This window comes from Crassostrea angulata, chromosome 10, assembly GCF_025612915.1.
Source record: "Crassostrea angulata isolate pt1a10 chromosome 10, ASM2561291v2, whole genome shotgun sequence".
Lineage (NCBI taxonomy): Eukaryota > Metazoa > Mollusca > Bivalvia > Ostreida > Ostreidae > Magallana > Magallana angulata.
In genome coordinates, this window is record NC_069120.1 from 25954449 (window position 1) to 25972264 (window position 17816).

Genomic DNA, 17816 nt, shown 5'->3' on the forward strand with positions numbered 1-17816 from the left:
ATGGCTATTAGTTAATTTCCCCCTTTATTTATTTGACTTAGTTTTGCATTAAAGCAAATATATTCACTTATATAGGCCTATATTGAAATATGTATGTAATTATAATCCCAACATGATATTTAGGAAATTTCCTTCAAGTCCCCAAGGTGTTTGGGCCTTGGGACTTAGGAACAATAACTCTTACATGAGGAACTTTGATACCAAATAGAATTGAAAATATTTTTTGTGTTTATTTGCAATGATTTTCATTCAATTTTTTATGTCACATTTATTAAAATACATTTTCTTATAACATCAAGCAGCTTTTTCAGATGATTTGTGAACAGAGTAAGAAAATATGAAAAATTATGTTTTGAGGAAATACTTAAAAAATTTTCAATAATAACATTTTTGAATGTTAAGAAAAGTTATATTTTTATTTCGGTGTTTGAAGGAAATATCAATCATATGACAAAATTATTTCTCTCAAGTTGTTCATAGTTAACTTTTTAAAAATTATTTTACAAAAACACGAAAAAACATTAAAAAATTCTTTAAAAATACCTATAGTATCCCTATCATCATTTTAATATTTGATAAGTATATGTTTTGTGGTCTTCTATTGAAAATTGGAATAAACTGTGGGTGTGTAGAGCCACCTTAATCTTATGACACTTTTATAAAGTAATGCAGAGAAAATACTTGATTCAATTGAAACAACATTTTAAACTTAAAATAATGAGGTGGAAAGACATTTAATAGTTCGAGAACAATAAGTCTACTGGTTCAAATAAAACTTCTTCCAAGAGGTACAGCCTTCGATAAATAAAAATCTGTATAACAGCTTTATTTTCCATAGTTGCCTCTTCAAGCAAAGTCAATTAGAATCTTCAAGAAACCAAACTTGAGAATTCATGTCCCCATCACTCTGAACATTCACTGACCGTCAAATCATCAGACGTAAGGTTAAGTAAAAAACATCCAAATAAGTATTTAATATTTTTAATTTTATACCTTATTTTGACAAATATCAAAGGTGTCAAATCTTTACAGCACTTTTTGCATAACACAGACTGTGACATCAACAAAACTGTTCCAAGAAATTGTTTTCTAGATACACATGTACTGGTATACATCATAAATACACGAAATTTGTATTGCCATAAAATGGTGTTCACAATCTTACCTCAATACAGCATAATTATAATAAAACAAGTCATCATTAATATTTTTGCAGTGTGAACAAAATTTAGTCATCTAGAAATTTACCATTAATATATTTATTGTTTAAAGTTTTTATCCTTTTATCTTAGCTTAAATCACTTGACTGAAATGTTCACCCAGTTAGGAATTTCATAATGATTTCATATATTTGTATCTTTTTATGATAGTTTATAGCCATCTGCAGTAAACTTTGCAAAAACATACAAACTGAACAATGTTATGAATTATACAGTGAACATGGCAAACATAAAAAAAATTCAAAGGCAACAGATGAAATTTAATAGAAAATGCTTCAAATAGCCTACATTTAATTTCATGATCTATTTGGTGGGTCCATTTTTTCCTGAAAATTAGACTACTTTTATTTTTAAAATATTCTATGAAAAAAAAATTACAACCGATTTGATATGTACAAGTTTTCATGTAGATTTCAAGCGATAGGAACTGCTAAGAAAATTAATTAACAAATCAACTAAACAGCCCCCCTCCCCCCCCCCCCAAAAAAAGCAAATCAAAATATACTGATGATTTCTGCACATTGCATAGTAAAAAAAACCCACCCTATTTTAAACAGCATAATTTTCTAAAACCAACTTGAACTGTTAAAATAAAATGTACACAATAAAGCACCTTTGTACATGTACAAGTTTGCCCTTAACCTCCAGAGAGCAGAAACACTCTGCCAAGTACATGTACATTTGTATGTTGCCAAGTTCAAAGATCAGTCCTCTTTGGAATTTTCACTAACAGGCAAATTTCTGTTGAGCACTGAAAGCATAACTAGTGTCGCATTCCAATTGAATTCTCAAAGTCAGTTTTTAATTTATTCACGGATCTTTAGAACTTTTCCTATTGCAATCGTTTTTCCTGGAAAAAAAATCACAAAATTACAAATATATCTTCAATTTAATTTTATTTTACATATGCAACCCAGTGCTTTTTTAATTACCATTTACACTTTTGACCAATATGATAAAGGAAAATGACTTTAAAAAAAAAACAACTTTCAGGCATTTTGATGTATGTATGATGTGTGAAATGAAAATACATTATTGATATCAAATTCACCACGCTTTCTGGACACCAACAAAACATGATTAATTATTACTCATCCAAAGAATTTTTGGAGTTAAAATCATTAATTTTGGTAAAAATTGATAGAAGTTTTCGAAAAGTCCTTAAATTTCCAATTCTCTCTCTAAATCTCAATATTCACTAGGACCTGAACTTGCATAATTTTCTTAATAAAAAAAATTCCTGATAAAAAAAAGTCTGATTATTTATTTAATGAAAACTGAATACCTTCATCTCGTAATGTAAATCGTCCCATCTGAGGGAAATCTTTGAATGTCTCTAAACAGATCATTCCTCCGTTGACTTCTATTCTTGCTATTGCCACCTGATCTTGTTTCACAAATCTAGGTTTCAGTTGGGCCTTTTCGCCAGTCTTTTTGTCTATGATACACAGTAGGGTCTTGATCGTTACTTCTTCTGCACATGCATGAATGTGTAGAATAGCACTATATCCCGCACAAATAATGGACTTGTGTTCCAGTATCACAATCTAGGAGAAAACACGAACTTTATCTATAGAATTCAGCATGATCATCACATTTTTGTACATTCTAAATTTTGAAAATTGATAGTAATTGAGCATTCTCACATCTCAACTGTATTTTCTAAGCTTACCTGAGCATCAAATGTTTTTGCTGTGTGGCATAGACTATTGGAAGGACACAATACAAACCCAGGCGATACATCCTATAGAAATAAAAATATTGATTTTTATTATCATTTTAAAGGTAAATAATTTCCTCATTAACAAAAAAAAAATATCCATATAATCAGGGTCAGTACATTATGACATGGTTAAATTGATCTCACGTACATTAATTTTTGTTTGAAATTTGATTTTTAAAATTTTGATCAGTGTTTTAAAACTGAGCTAAAAAGCAAGCCAACTCAAAGTGTGACAGAAAGAAGAACAACACAGACATGATAAGGCCAAAAAAAATTAATTATTTGTTTCTCAGGCGCCACCGCATCAGTAAAATCAACGTCGCATCAAACTTTTTTAATCGTTATTTTTCCGGATTTTTTTATATCTTATCATTATTGGTTTTCTCTATTATGGAATCTATGTAAACAAACGCTCAGAACAAATGCATGTCTCTGTCAGTGAGAAACGTTATTTTATCTGAAACATCTACCCAGTGACCAACCTTAGGGGCTACCTGGGCTGAATACAACTTTATTTTAATAACAAGAGGCCCATGGGCCACATCGCTCACCTGAGGAACAATAGGTATGATAAAGTCAGCTTAATGGAGTCATAATACAAACAATCTGGACAATGTACAATAATACATGTAGATCCTGTATAAATAAAATCCATTTTTCCCCCTTGGAACTCGGATAGCCCTGATTGTTGCCAATATTTACAAGAGCAGACTTTAATCACCGCTCCTGCACATATATAGGGACTCAACGTTACGCAGGCAGGGATGACCGCACACCTACGCAACTCAACAGGTACCAACGTTTACGCAAGCAGGGATGACCACACACTTGCGCCAACAGCTCAACCTAACGCAAGCAGGGAGTGCCGCACACTTGCGCTAGAAAGGCCTGAACACCAGCAGGAATGACCATACATTAGTGCTCCGCCGCAACCACCACCAATACAAGCAGATATGACTACACACTTGGATTTATACGATACAGGGCAGGAATGACCGCACACTTTGTATCGAAGGTTAGAAAACACGTAGATTAAATATAGCAAGGATGTTCACACACTCAATCTATCCATACCTGTTCAAGTTTAACCCCTAAAAGTCGCTCATCGAAATGCAATAGACACTGTCCCTATATATGTGCCAACCTAAAATAATTCATAGTATCTAAAAATTGGAAATCAAAAATAAACTAGAACTGTCCTAATGGGACTAATACCCCCGCAAGACTAATTTCAAATGGGACAAAAATAAAGGTTTGGAACACATACAAAAAAAAAATTCTAGAATTGTAAAAAAAAAAATTAGTTAACAAAGAAAAATTAAAATCAAAATTGTCAGAATCTCACTGTAAATACATATCTATAACAGTAATACATTTACAAATGTATGTATCTGATGATATATATTTTTTTTTAATTTAATTGATTTAAAGAAAAACCAACAAAATGACAATAACCCCTCCCTTTGCAGTAAATGGAAATACTAGTAGCCAAGCAATGCTCATCTGTTGATAAAACTTTCAATATCTTTCTAATAAGAGTCTTGACACATGCAATTAGTTGCTTCAAAATTTCCTCACTTTCTCCTATGGCACAATGGAACTCCATATCAGAAAATTGATCCCATAGGACTATGATTTTCTTTGATGAGCTTGTTAAATTTAATAAACTCCCAAAAACATTACCATAATTACCATACTATGTGAAAATATGTAAAAAAAAAAAATTAAATATTACAAACAATTTTAAATTACCAAAACACTACAATCATATCGGTAATTTTGAATTTCATTTAAATTAATGCCCAATAGGGTCACTTCATCAACTTACTTGACAAATAAATTTAAACAACCTCTAAAAATAGTTTAACTTCTTTATTAAAAATGATATAATTATTTATTTCCTTATAATGATAGAACTTTTTGTTTACATGAAACAGTTTTATAATAGCCCCAAAACCATCACCCATTTTACAGATTATCAATTTCCCCTAAACACATGCTCCATCTGAAACATGGCTCAGATAATGGCTCCCTTGGGACAAATGAATTCAGCCACACTTGTCTTTGATGTTCTTATTAGCTCCTAAGAATTTATCACTGACAAACAACAACTTTGCATTGTCAGTTGATAGAATACTTATAAAAGAATATTTTTTTTTTATTAATTAAGACATAAAGACAAAAAATCTCCATCTGGATGTATTTATATAAATATATTTTAGAGTGTTTTCTATTAATTAATTAATAAAATCTGTAAGGATTACCTCCCTTACTTTTCAACATTAGTGTACAATATATAGAATAAGGAAAATGAAAACTGTCATAAAATCATTAAATCTTGTCTGATCTAAAAAAAAATTGCAGGTGCACATCTTCAGATGGTGTTCAACATATGTACAAATTTTCAAACTGTTCCATGCAGTAATAAAAAATTCTATAGGGGGGACAAAGTTGCGTCTACAGACAGACGGACAGACAGACAGACGGACAGACGGACAGACAGACAGACGGACAGGGTGAAACCAATATACCCCCCTAAACTTCGTTTGCGGGGGTATAACAAACTTATCCGGCCTTACCCAAAACTTCTTATGCAAAACAACTTATATACATTGAATATTTATTATTGTATAAAAAAAATCATCACAATAATTGGTTAACAGTGGATGCATTAATTAAAATAATCAAGAATCAATAAATCAAGGGCAATAACTCAATACAGTAATACAAAAAGATTCTAATGAAAAAATAACTACTGCCTGCTTCAATTTTATAGTCATATCACATGTTGAGTATTGCAGTTCTCAAAAAGATCCTTTACAATTGTTTATATATTTCACAACTTTGAATCTACACTACCTGAGGATACTTCCACACAAGTTTCAGCTTTCCTGGCTGATTAGTTTCTGAGAAGAAGATTTTTAAAGATTTACTCTATATGTTCCTATGTAAAACTTCGACCCCCCATTGTGCCCCACTCTACCCCCAGGGATCATGATTTTCACAACTTTGAATCTACACTACCTGAGGATGCTTCCACAATAGTTTCATCTTTCCTGGCTGATTAGTTTCTGAGAAGAAGATTTTCAAAGATTTACTCTATATACCGGTATTTCTATGTAAAATTTTAACACCCCCCCCCCCGAATGTGGCCTCACCCTACCCCCAGGGATCATGATTTTCACAACTTTGAATCTACACTACCTGAGGATGCTTCCACACAAGTTTCAGCTTTCCTGGCTGTTTAGTTTCTGAGCAGATGATTTTTAAAGATTTACTCTATATATTCCTATGTAAAACTTCGACCCCCCATTGTGGCCCCTACCCTACCCCGGGGGTCATGAATTTCACAACTTTGAATCTACACTACCTGAGGATGCTTCAACACAAGTTTCATCTTTCCTGGCTGTTTAGTTTCTGAGAAGAAGATTTTTAAAGATTTACTCTATATATTCCTATGTAAAACTTCGACCCCCCATTGTGGCCCCACCCTACCCCCGGGGGTCATGAATTTCACAACATTGAATCTACACTACCTGAGGATGCTTCCACACAAGTTTCAGCTTTCCTTGCTGTTTAGTTTCTGAGAAGAAGATTTTTAAAGATTTACTCTATATATTCCTATGTAAAACTTCGACCCCCCATTGTGGCCCCACCCTACCCCCGGGGGTCATGAATTTCACAACTTTGAATCTACACTACCTGAGGATGCTTCCACACAAGTTTCAGCTTTCCTGACTGTTTAGTTTCTGAGAAGAAGATTTTTAAAGATTTACTCTATATATTCCTATGTAAAACTTCGACCCCCCATTGTGGCCCCACCCTACCCCCGGGGGTCATGAATTTCACAAGTTTGAATCTACACTACCTGAGGATGCTTCCACACAAGTTTCAGCTTTCCTGGCTTTCTGGTTCTTGAGAAGAAGATTTTTGAAAATTTCTCGAAATTTTTCATTAATTTCTAATTATCTCCCCTTGAAAACGGGTGTGGCCCTTAATTTTCACAACTTTGAATCCCCTTTGCCTAAGGATGTTTTGTGCCAAGTTTGGTTGAAATTGGCCTAGTAGTTCTTGAGAAGATGTTGAAAATGTGAAAAGTTTACGGACGGACGGACGGACAGACAGACAGACGGACAGACGGACAGACAGACGACAGACAAAATGTGATCAGAATAGCTCACTTGAGCTTTCAGCTCAGGTGAGCTAAAAATTGACCAGTCAGGAAGGGCCCCGCTATGACAATTAATATAGAGAAGTGAAAAAAACTTTGAATTCCATCCTCTTTATATTAACAATGATGAAAAATAAATGCCCGGCAGAAGATGTAAAGAACTGGAATATATAGGATCTCGTGATTTGTAGTTGGATATGATTTTCATCCAACAATTAAAGTGTTTTTTTCTTGAGCCTTAGTGAGGGGATAAAACATACAAGTTGGATAAAAATCATATTATACTACAAATCATGAGATTCTATTTATCCCATATTTTATACACCGCAATCAATGTTTACACTGTTTATAAAACTCTACATTATTTTACTTCATTATGCCTAGGCAAATCCCATTGTAATGTCACAACTGTGGGATATCAAAAGTCATATCCACGGGATAAAGTGGGTTAACATGGGATGAAATAAAATTTGTTAAAAAAACAAAGAATTGATACCAATGCAATGATACCTAGGCTTTGCCTCTTTTCAATAAAATTATTATAAATCATTGTGTACGGTATTTTAACCAAAATAAAATATGAATATTTTATTTTAAATCCATATTTCAAAGAATGTACACAATACTACACATCATTCAAAATTGACCTTCACTTCAAAACAAAGTTCATTTGCAGACACAGGCAGTGCAGTAATTAATCTCATTTCTTCCTGTGGAAGGTTAATTAATCCCAAAGGACAAATATTGCACAGCCTTCCATGTATACAATGGTAACATTCTCAGCAGTTATCCCTCTTTGCCCATTCATTCTCAGCAGTTATCTCTCTTTGCCCATTCTTCTTATGCATAGTTAGGAATCTACCCCACCACCCCAGCTCCAAACCAGAAGACATAGAGAACCAAACTTAGCATCAAAATATGTATTTCTGCCTACTGAACTACCATACCAAATTTGAACTTGATTGGGCAACCATAAAAAAAGTTATTAGAAAAAAACAGGAAATTTGTGGACGGAAGTGACAGACGGACGGACAGAAGGACGGACGGACAGAGTGATTACTATAGGGCACCCGCAAATCCTTGCGGGGCCCTAATAATTACTCGCTTTGTGGTCGGTAACTTCTCCAGAATTTCCTCAGAAAGAAGTTAAAGTTGCCCCGTATTCTCAGTTTACGATCGTGAAAGTTAACTCCAAATGCAATAAAATGATACTCATCTAATTCAAATGACATTTTCATAGCCTAAGTTAACCCCTGTTGTGATTAATAACTAGTGACTGTCTTATCTTCAGAGGTTATAAATACTGTTGATGCAACCACATACTGTGCACTGAAAATTACAACTGATGTTTATAACTTTAGGTGCTGATATTACAATTAGATGATAACTTGTAATTAATTAATAACTCTGCCAAGTTAGTGCTAAAATAATCTTGGAACCGTTTGTCTACAGTTATCTTTAACTAAAAAATTCTGTACAACCAACTATATGACGGTTGTAATTGGGTCAAAGGGTTGGACTAATACCTCCAAAATACACTTAAGCATATAGACTGATTTTATTTGTCATTTAGCCAACATAATTACGAAACATTTCAGCTACAAAATGTATGAATACACATAATAAATTAAATTTAAAAAATTGGATAAGATTTTAAATTTTTTAGGAGTTGTTTTATTTTTAATTGACTTGCTTCTAATCAAACTCAAATTAAGGTTGAATCTGTGTATAAATGTATAATCATTAGCATTATGCCATTGTCAAAGAATGGAAGTCTACTGATTTCTCAAATTTCTCCCTATTTTTCAGTGAGGGAGAACTTCAGAAGTGAATTTTCCTTAAGCTAAGTTTGCTCTGGGTTGGTCCCTGTTAACACAACCACTGAAATTCTTTGTTATCTTAAGAAATTGAAGCCTCTGTGATATTGCATAGAAACAGGAATAAAGGACACTTGTATTCTTTGAGAATTTTATGATTGACTTATTTACTTTTCCTTGATTTCTGTCCTCAAGGCACTGAAGATTGATAAGAAAACACCCCCAAATGAATGCTTAAGCTAAGTTTGCTCTGGGTTGGTCCCTGTTAACACAACCACTGAAATTCTTTGTTATCTTAAGAAATTGAAGCCTCTGTGATATTGCATAGAAACAGGAATAAAGGACACTTGTATTCTTTGAGAATTTTATGATTGACTTATTTACTTTTCCTTGATTTCTGTCCTCAAGGCACTGAAGATTGATAAGAAAACACCCCCAAATGAATGCTTTATTTGATAAATTTTTATATGGCAAATTCAACTAGTAAAATGCCATAAGAAGTCCCCTATTTCAGTTTAGACTTCTGTTATAACTGTGGAGGGGAAAGATGGGCTGCAAAATGAAGCAGGGGCATAAACCATTTGTCTTGTTTGTTCATATGCAAAAACAAAGGAAACGGAACAGTTTAAACTAAAAAGAACAAATTAAAACAAATGTTTAAACTTTGCCAATGTATGAGCTTGATGAATATCTGCTGATGAGTACACAAATAAATCATATAATATGAGTTACCGTCATTGTAAATTTTGTCCAAAAAAAAAACAAAAAAAAAACCTGCCTGCCTCATCAAATTTTCAAAATTTTGGCCCGAGAAACTAATGATTAATTTTTTTTGGCCTAACCACAACCTTAATAATCATATTTGGATGAGTAAAGATTGTGACCTATGTTGTCATATTTTCACTGTTTCCTTTCCTCACAATTATTCTCCCTTCTCATCACACTTGCAGATTTACAAGCACTTGAAAAGCCTTTTCAAATTGAAGCTTTTGAACACTTACAATTAATATGTACTTGAAGATTGTCAGTAAAAAACAACGGAAAAATGATTACTTAAATGAGTGAACAGTAAAAAATTTCCCACCTCCACTTAAACTCAGGATAACGCGTGAACTTTACCTCTTCTTCCACTCCTGTCACTTTCAGTTTGAGATTTTCTCCTGGATTGGCCTCTTCCACTTCAATGTCATCAGAGAAAATTTGCATGATTTTGACACTGGCCTTAAAATTAACAAAAGACAATATAAAAATAAATGTATAAACAACTGAAATCTGTCTTAAATACCTGTATACTTTCTTGAATGAAAAGGCTTACTCTGTTTGGCATTAGCAGGAATGTTTGGTTCCGAAATATGCATCCAGATTCTAATTTTCCTAGTAGCAAGATGCCCATATCCTGCAAAAGTAAGTAAAGAAATATTCATTGTTATTCACAGTAACTTTATCACAGTACTAACCATCAATACAGGCATGTATGTGCATGTAATTTTTCCAACATTCCATTCAGAGAAGTCAAAATTAAGTCTAAATCAGATTTGAGTCTTGGAAAGATACAAAAGTTGCTAGACCTGAGGCATGTTCAGCAGAGTGGGTGCTCATCAAAATTTCTGCGTAGGGTTTTTAGAGAGTACTTGCTCTTCTGAACATGCCTTAGTTTTTTGGGAGCACCTGCTCTTGTGAACATGCCTTAAATTTCAATGCCGAATCAAAGAAATGGGAAAAGAAGCAACATGCTATAGAGAGCAGCCCTTCTGTGAACGTAGTAATATCCTTTTCACAGTACCAGTAGCTTCCTCTGGGAATACCCTCTCCTGTCTATTGACCTTGTATCTGTCTACTGACCTTGTATCTGTCTACTGACCTTGTATCTGTCTACTGACCTTGTTTCTGTCTAACGACCTTGTATCTGTCTACTGACCTTGTATCTGTCTACTGACCTTGTATCTGTCTACTGACCTTGTATCTGTCTACTGACCTTGTATCTGTCTACAATAGGCATGCGGACAGGTTGGTTTATGGATCTGTTGAATGAAGGCATTGTGTCTAGGTAGGTAATCAGTGATGGCCCTCTAAAACAAAAGAACAAGATATAAGTAATATACATTCTTTCAGTCTCCTCAAAATGACAATAACAAACCCTTTATTTCTATGTTTCGTTTTGTCAAACTAACAATAACTAGTTCTTTACCTGTACCACGGACATACAGACTCGTCAGGTATGTCTTTCAGGAATGCACCAGTTAATCCGGAGACAGGTAAGAAGAAGATGTCTGTCTTTGGATTGAACCCACACTTCTTTAGGTAAGGTAGTAATTTCTCTTTGCACTCGTTGAATCTGTGTTTGAATATATGTTGTTGATAAACACTAATAGCATGGTTTAAATTATCACACTGGCATTTCTATTTAATAAAGTTTCAGACAAGGATTACAAGAATGTATCTTTGATACATAATGATCTAACTGAAGTGTGTCGAAAACTGTAATGTTGCATCATCAATCTAAGATCCAATAGAGGCATTTTTGTTTCTAAATTTGAAGTTTCATATTTACTTACATGCCCTCTACTTTACAACATAGTGTCAATAATAAATATTTACCAAGTATGTTTTCCTGTATTTTTTATGGAAATTGATCGTAATTCATAGTTCTGTAGAAACTGACAATACAGAAATCTACACATCCAATTTATCGATAAGTCGAAACCTTCAGCAACCTCATGAAACCTCAAGAAAAATCACAGACTGCACGAAATTAGGCCAAAAAAAAAAAACCATGTGTGTTACCGGTTTCCCGACCGACCCTATTTTTAATGCGCTGACCCTAACACTTTTTATTCCAAATCCAGATTACCAGCCGTAATTGGTTTAAACAATAGAGTCTTTACAAATCAGAGTTAAAAAAACGCTTGTAACAATTCATTAGAAAACACCACTCATTAAAGCGTTTTAAAGATTTCTAAGTGCAGATTGACAGTATGGATATTTTAGCTAAATTATCAATGCAATAAATAGTTTCATAGGGCAGTGATGTGTTAAAAATTAATATAAAGATGTACAAGAAAAAAGCAGAGGCAAAGTTTTTTTTTTTTTAATTTGTGGGTGTGGAGACTGCAGACATCGTAAGTCTTTGAATAGGCCCAACAATCATTCACATTATAAATATGATTTTAAAATGCTGCAGTTCAATTGCAAATGAAGTTTTTAAAATTAGCCTTAAAGTAGATCCAGTGTTCTGTGACGTCACACTTTTTTGTAAAACTTTGAATTCTTGAAAAATTGTGCAAGATAGTTTTATTTATTTTATGTGAATATAATCACATGGATGTAATTAGAATTATTGGTAGGTTCAAGATATTTTCGCACTTAATTTTATACTAAATTTCAAAATTTTTATATATTTTATCTATGCAAAAGGGAAATAACTCTTTTTCTGACTTTTCTTTCAGTTGTATGTCTAAATGCTATAGTTTTTCTTATTCCAACGATTAATTTTAAAATATTTTTGTAATTTTAGTTTTCTGATAAAGTTGACATTAAAATTAAACAAGAAAAACAAATTTCTGCCTACAAGATTTTACTTTTAACAGAAAAAAATACAATTTTCTAATGCTAAAATATGCTTTAGTTTATGTTTATCTGGCATCTCAAAAAGTGTGATGACATGTATATTTTTTCTAACAATTGATGACATTTAAGTCTATTAAGTCGAAATCAGTTCGGTTTTTCAACTTTCCTCAGAGAATTTTACGAGTATGGAGCTACCTTAAACCATTAATTATGTATTCTTTTCTTTTTTTTTGATATTGAAAAGATTTAATTCTAAGGCTCTCGTCTGATCAACCAGAATTTCCTCTGTTTCTGAATTCAACACTTACAGTTACGATATTAATGTTCACTGTTCTGTCAGTTGAACAAGAAAATAGAACTAATAACCAATATATGATATATTTGTGGTAATGAATATTATACTCTGTTAATTCATAGTGGCTGTCATATTTATATTTTCTATTTACATGAAAATAAAATCTTCGTATACATTCCAAATAAACCTTAAATTTAAGAAAGCTTTAATTCTGTAACAGTTAAAAGCTCATTTAAAAAAAAAAAAAAAAAAAAAAAAAAAGCCGACCTACCTACCCTATTTTAAAATTTGATGAAATAAGGAAACACACATAATTTTTTTTTTTGGCCTTACCAAGATGAAGTCAGTCCAAATTTCCCCCTTAAGTTGACTTGGCTATTTTTTTCACAACAATTTAGTTAATTCTACTTACTTTTTATGATCAATTCATTCATTTATTAAAAGAAAGATGTACATGTAAATACAAACAATAGAATGCTTTCTTTGATGATTCATTCGGTAGCGATGATTACAGGAAATTTCAGCATAAATCACCAAAGAAAGCATTTCACTGTTTAAATATACACAGGTTGATACAAATGGATTGCTTTATGTACAGGCGTATTTGAAATGACCAATACCATATCCTCATGCAAAGCCAGCATCACTAGATACAAGTATCAAACCAAGTCCTCACAGAGGAAAATTCTTACCTATCCTCTGACCACATGACAGTTGGGTCATCCATCTTGTTGATGACAACAACCAAATGTTTGACTCCAGCAGTCTTCACTAACATAGCATGCTCTCTGGTCTGTCCACCTCTCTCAAATCCTGTCTCAAACTCTCCTTTACGGGCAGAGATCACCTGTTTCAAAAACATCATGAACAATACACACATTTTTAAAAATAATTCCACATTGTATATCTTAATCACCAAAAATGAGTATTCAAACATGTACCAATATTCAAAGCTACCAGTAAAATTGACATTGTTATTTTATATGGTAGTAAATGTACATGTATGTGAAAACTTACCAATACAGCCAAATCTGCTTGCGATGCCCCACCAATCATGTTTGGTACAAAGCTTTTGTGCCCAGGAGCATCCAAGATAGTGAAGTGCCTGTTTTCTGTTTCAAAAAAGGCCCTGCCAACCTCTACTGTCTTTCCCTTTTCTCTCTCCTCCAAGTTTGTGTCTAATGCCCATGACAAATACCTGTCAATATAGTTGAATTATTTTTTGTGTTATTGATGTTCCCATCACTGATTCAAAATATATTTTTTTCAACGCATCAACTTGTAAACCAACTTCTATACGTGATGACTTTATTTTGCAATTTACCGGAGAAAACCTGGTTTGCAACTACTAAATTTTGCAACCAAGCCTTATCAACACCTATCATCCACACCTGTTTGGCATAGACTAGTTCACAGCCAGTAAAACATAAATAAAAGTTGGTTAAAAGTATATGTGCCAGTTAGACCTGGCTTAACGAACATTTATGACCAAAATTACCATGTTTCTCTGTTCTTTTCCTTGGCCTCTCTCTCATATTTTTCTAGCGTACGTTTGTCTACCATACCCGTAAGATACCTGAATTGATAACATTTTTATTATAAAAAAGAAACATTCTCAATATGTTTTTCAATATTGTGCATACAGGTATTTGAAAAAGAAAGAAATCAAGAGAAATTAATGATTAAGATCTGATTATCCATTTATTGCTTCATGTTGATTTATAAGAGTACATTAACTTTTATCAGGAGGCAATGAACAAAAATGCACTGCCAATTGTTGGCAAGGTTGTGTTGAAATTTAGAAAGGATTTAAAAGCATTTGAACAGATAACAGAATATTATCTTGGTCACATGTGCATGTGTTTACAAGCACTGTTTCCGTATAAAAGAGATTTTACAGTTGTACTATTGTACTTACATAATATGTCCTCCAATAGTTGATTTTCCGGCATCTGTGAACAAAATAAAAAATGAATTTAGTAATATTAGATCACTCTGCCTCTGTCTCAGTCTCTCTCTCCAGCTTTTACAATACCCATCGCTTGTCCACTCACAAGACTTACCGACATGTCCTATGAAGACAACATTGACGTGTTCTTTCTTGGGCCCCAGGCTTTCCTGAGCTAGTGATTTAACGGGAGCGGGTTCATCCTCCTCCTCTTCCTCCTCCTCGTTCATATCAGCATCCTCTGCCGCCTCATCTTCCCACTTCTCTGTGGCCTCTGTAAACAAACACACAAATCAGGGTCTTAGTGGTCAGGTGACAAAAGCCTACATATGCTTTGTGTATGATGACAAAAACTGATCAGAAAATATATGAATCTGCTCTGTCTGATGTCCTAAGGAAACATGACCTGTACAAACAGAATAATAATGTATATTGTTTCAGTCATACTGTACATGTAGGTTATTACTAAATTATGTTACTTTAATCCCTCTGTTTGAATACTCATGGACAATAGATATCCCATTTATTACAACATCATACTTTGCCAAATGAAAGTAAAACAGAAATTCTATTACGCAGAGTTGTCAGATACTGTTGGACCTGTTTGCAAGGTGGTTAAAAAATTTTGAACTGAAAAACATTTTAGAAATTTTAATACATTTTTTCACCAGGATTAGCTAATTTTTTTTTAGACAGATCAGCAATACTAGCTGATAAATAATCAGTAATTAATATGCAAGACAAAAACTCTAGCTAACCCAAGAAGAAATAAGCGTATTCTAATAATTTTACTGAAAATATAATTAAATTTAAGAAATAGATCAAGTTTGTGAAAGTAATAGGGGTTGTAGACAAGCTAAGGTTAAGTCTGATGCTTCTCAAAAATTTTGAACAAATCTTACGATTACTGCCAAAAGGTCCATAAACATGCATGCTGATTATTGCCTTAACCGATGGTTTGCAAGTCTATGACACCTGTAGATTGATATTTAATTCCTCGCAGTGCAGAAATGCCATTTATTGACTAAGGTTTATGCCCTAGCATCCACTGCAGTATTGATTTTTTACCAGTCGTATGCTGAATGTATTTTCAAAGTTTAAATTTGCTACAATCATCCATGAAGTGGGATGGTTATAAAAATGAATTAATAATGATCTTGCCTCTAAAATTTGGCCATACACTTATGAAACATTTTTCTACTTTAGAGGAAGAAAATCAAGAAGAAAAAGGAGTTAGAATATGAATTCACTTTCTATTCTTCTTTGGAAAAGGAACTTTAAATTGCATACTGACCCATTTCTGTCTCAGCAGTGTCTGATTTATCTTGCTCAGTTGGTGGGGGTTCTGCAACATTTGGTGTGTCTTGTACTTCTGCTACAAAACAAGTTACGTCTTAACAATTATTTTAAAGGTACAGTCTTATATACAAAATCAAAATTTGTAAACGTACCATTTGGTTAGCATTTGGCAAATTTATCTTAGTAATTAATATTGTAGAATCATCAATATTTGTGGATGCACCATTTTTCTGGATAACAGAATTTTTCTGTTTGTATTCTATACAAATTTACATCCTCCACAAATACTGAAATCAATTATCAGAATCAATCCACAAAATTACTTTTCGACAAATCTGTAAAAAGCTAGCAATCCACAAAAACTGATTGACCCCCATGAATTTAAATGATTCGACAGTATTACTTCTTTGTGTGAAATATCAGTAAAGCAGACAGGACACATCATTCCATTTTGGGGTCATTAAAATTGCCAAAATCATTAAACGTTAAACGTTAAAATTCATCATTTTGGTGTTTTGTTATCAACTTAAACTCTGTTTTGAGATAAGAAGTGAATTCCAGTAGCAATCTACCTTGCCAAGCCATAATGAAATATATATTCTTTGGGGTTAATGACAGTTGGAAAATTTACATACTAACATTGGGAATAGGTTGTCTTATTTAATTAGAAAAATGGTGCTTCAAAGAAACAAATTATTGCAAGAAAACAGGAGTCATGGCAAAGCATAAACACTTATCCGATACTAGAGAAAAAAGAATATGCCAGGACAAGTCATGCAGTACTATTGTGCATTTTTTTGATAATCTGATAAGAAGTGCTTTTTATGCTCAGGTTAATGCTTGGAAGATACGATTCCTGTCCAAAATTTGAGTTACAGAAAGCATTTTCTGTTGCTTTTACTCTTGAAATGGTTCCTTATTTTATTGAAAGTTCTCACATTTGATGACTAAAAATAATTTTATACAGCACAATATGTTCAAATTAATGAAAATGGAAAAATGTGACCAAATATCAGTTAAACACGTCAACAAAAAATTAAAGAGAAGATCAACAACACCACAATTCCCTCATCTGGACAAAACCAGACAAGTTGAGAAAATTCATTGTAGTTTTTGACAGCCGGTAATCCATTAATCCATCATTGTAATGTCACCAAACCTTGACCAAAATTCGCTTATTTTCGGCTTGTGTGTAACCGTAGCTTATATATGTATAATTTACCTGGGGCCCCTTTTTGAAAAGAAGGCACAAACTCTGCTGCAAATACATTTTGCCCTGGCACAAATGCTGGGGCATTGACGTTGAGATTTGACAACTGTGATGCAACATCACTCGTGGCTTGGGCGTCCTCTTGATCCCAGGAATCTGGGGCGAGACTCTCCCCGTTTTCGGTCATGGTGTATATACAATTTGTTTCTGTTTTGTATCTCAAATTCACTTCAAAATAGTCCTTATTGCAACACAGTCTACCGCGTGGATATCCTTCATACGTGACGTCACTTCTGTCAGATCATGCGCATTCGGGTGAACATTTTATCAAATCAAATCGTACACAAACATACTCGTATATTAATATGTTAAAAAATAAAACAACTCTGTGATGTATCTGAACTTACCACACTTATGACTTTTTCATTTCCGTTAACTTTTTTATATTGTTCGTACGAAAGCACAATGAGCTCATTTTTATAGCTATTAAATAAACACACTTTTTTGGCGTTATTTTAATACAGAACTTTGGCGGCGTCGCGATAATATTTAAAACCGCGCAAATT

The 17816-nt window shown here is 33.2% G+C and overlaps 1 protein-coding gene across 2 annotated transcripts; it reads right to left on the reverse strand.

Moving 5' to 3' along the window:
* Nucleotides 1–965: 965 nt before the first annotated feature.
* On the reverse strand, nt 966–17556 carry LOC128165544 (eukaryotic peptide chain release factor GTP-binding subunit ERF3A-like). 2 transcript variants are annotated; one of them, XM_052830187.1, is made up of 14 exons: nt 17263–17556; nt 16036–16113; nt 14857–15015; nt 14712–14745; nt 14292–14369; nt 13811–13991; nt 13486–13640; nt 11120–11266; nt 10907–11000; nt 10247–10327; nt 10051–10152; nt 2893–2964; nt 2506–2767; nt 966–2070 (listed from the first exon to the last, which is right to left on the reverse strand). In XM_052830187.1, exons 1-14 carry the CDS (start codon nt 17435–17437, stop codon nt 2027–2029), a joined length of 1662 nt encoding a protein of 553 aa, XP_052686147.1. In that variant the 5' UTR covers nt 17438–17556; the 3' UTR covers nt 966–2026. The 2 variants fall into 2 exon arrangements, with proteins under 2 accessions (XP_052686147.1, XP_052686146.1); XM_052830186.1 differs by having other exon boundaries at nt 16036–16116.
* Between the last annotated feature and the right edge of the window lie 260 nt (nt 17557–17816).

What these genes read in the sequence shown, in the direction of transcription:
- LOC128165544 (XM_052830186.1), bottom strand. Translation starts at nt 17,437, where the DNA reads ATGACCGAAAACGGGGAGAGTCTCGCCCCAGATTCCTGGGATCAAGAG. An exon ending in TCCTGCTAATGCCAAACAGA is followed by an intron (nt 10,153 to 10,246) that starts GTAAGCCTTTTC and finishes GTTAATTTTAAG; the next exon opens with GCCAGTGTCAAAATCATGCA. An exon ending in ATTTACATTACGAGATGAAG is followed by an intron (nt 2,071 to 2,505) that starts GTATTCAGTTTT and finishes TTTTTTTTCCAG; the next exon opens with GAAAAACGATTGCAATAGGA.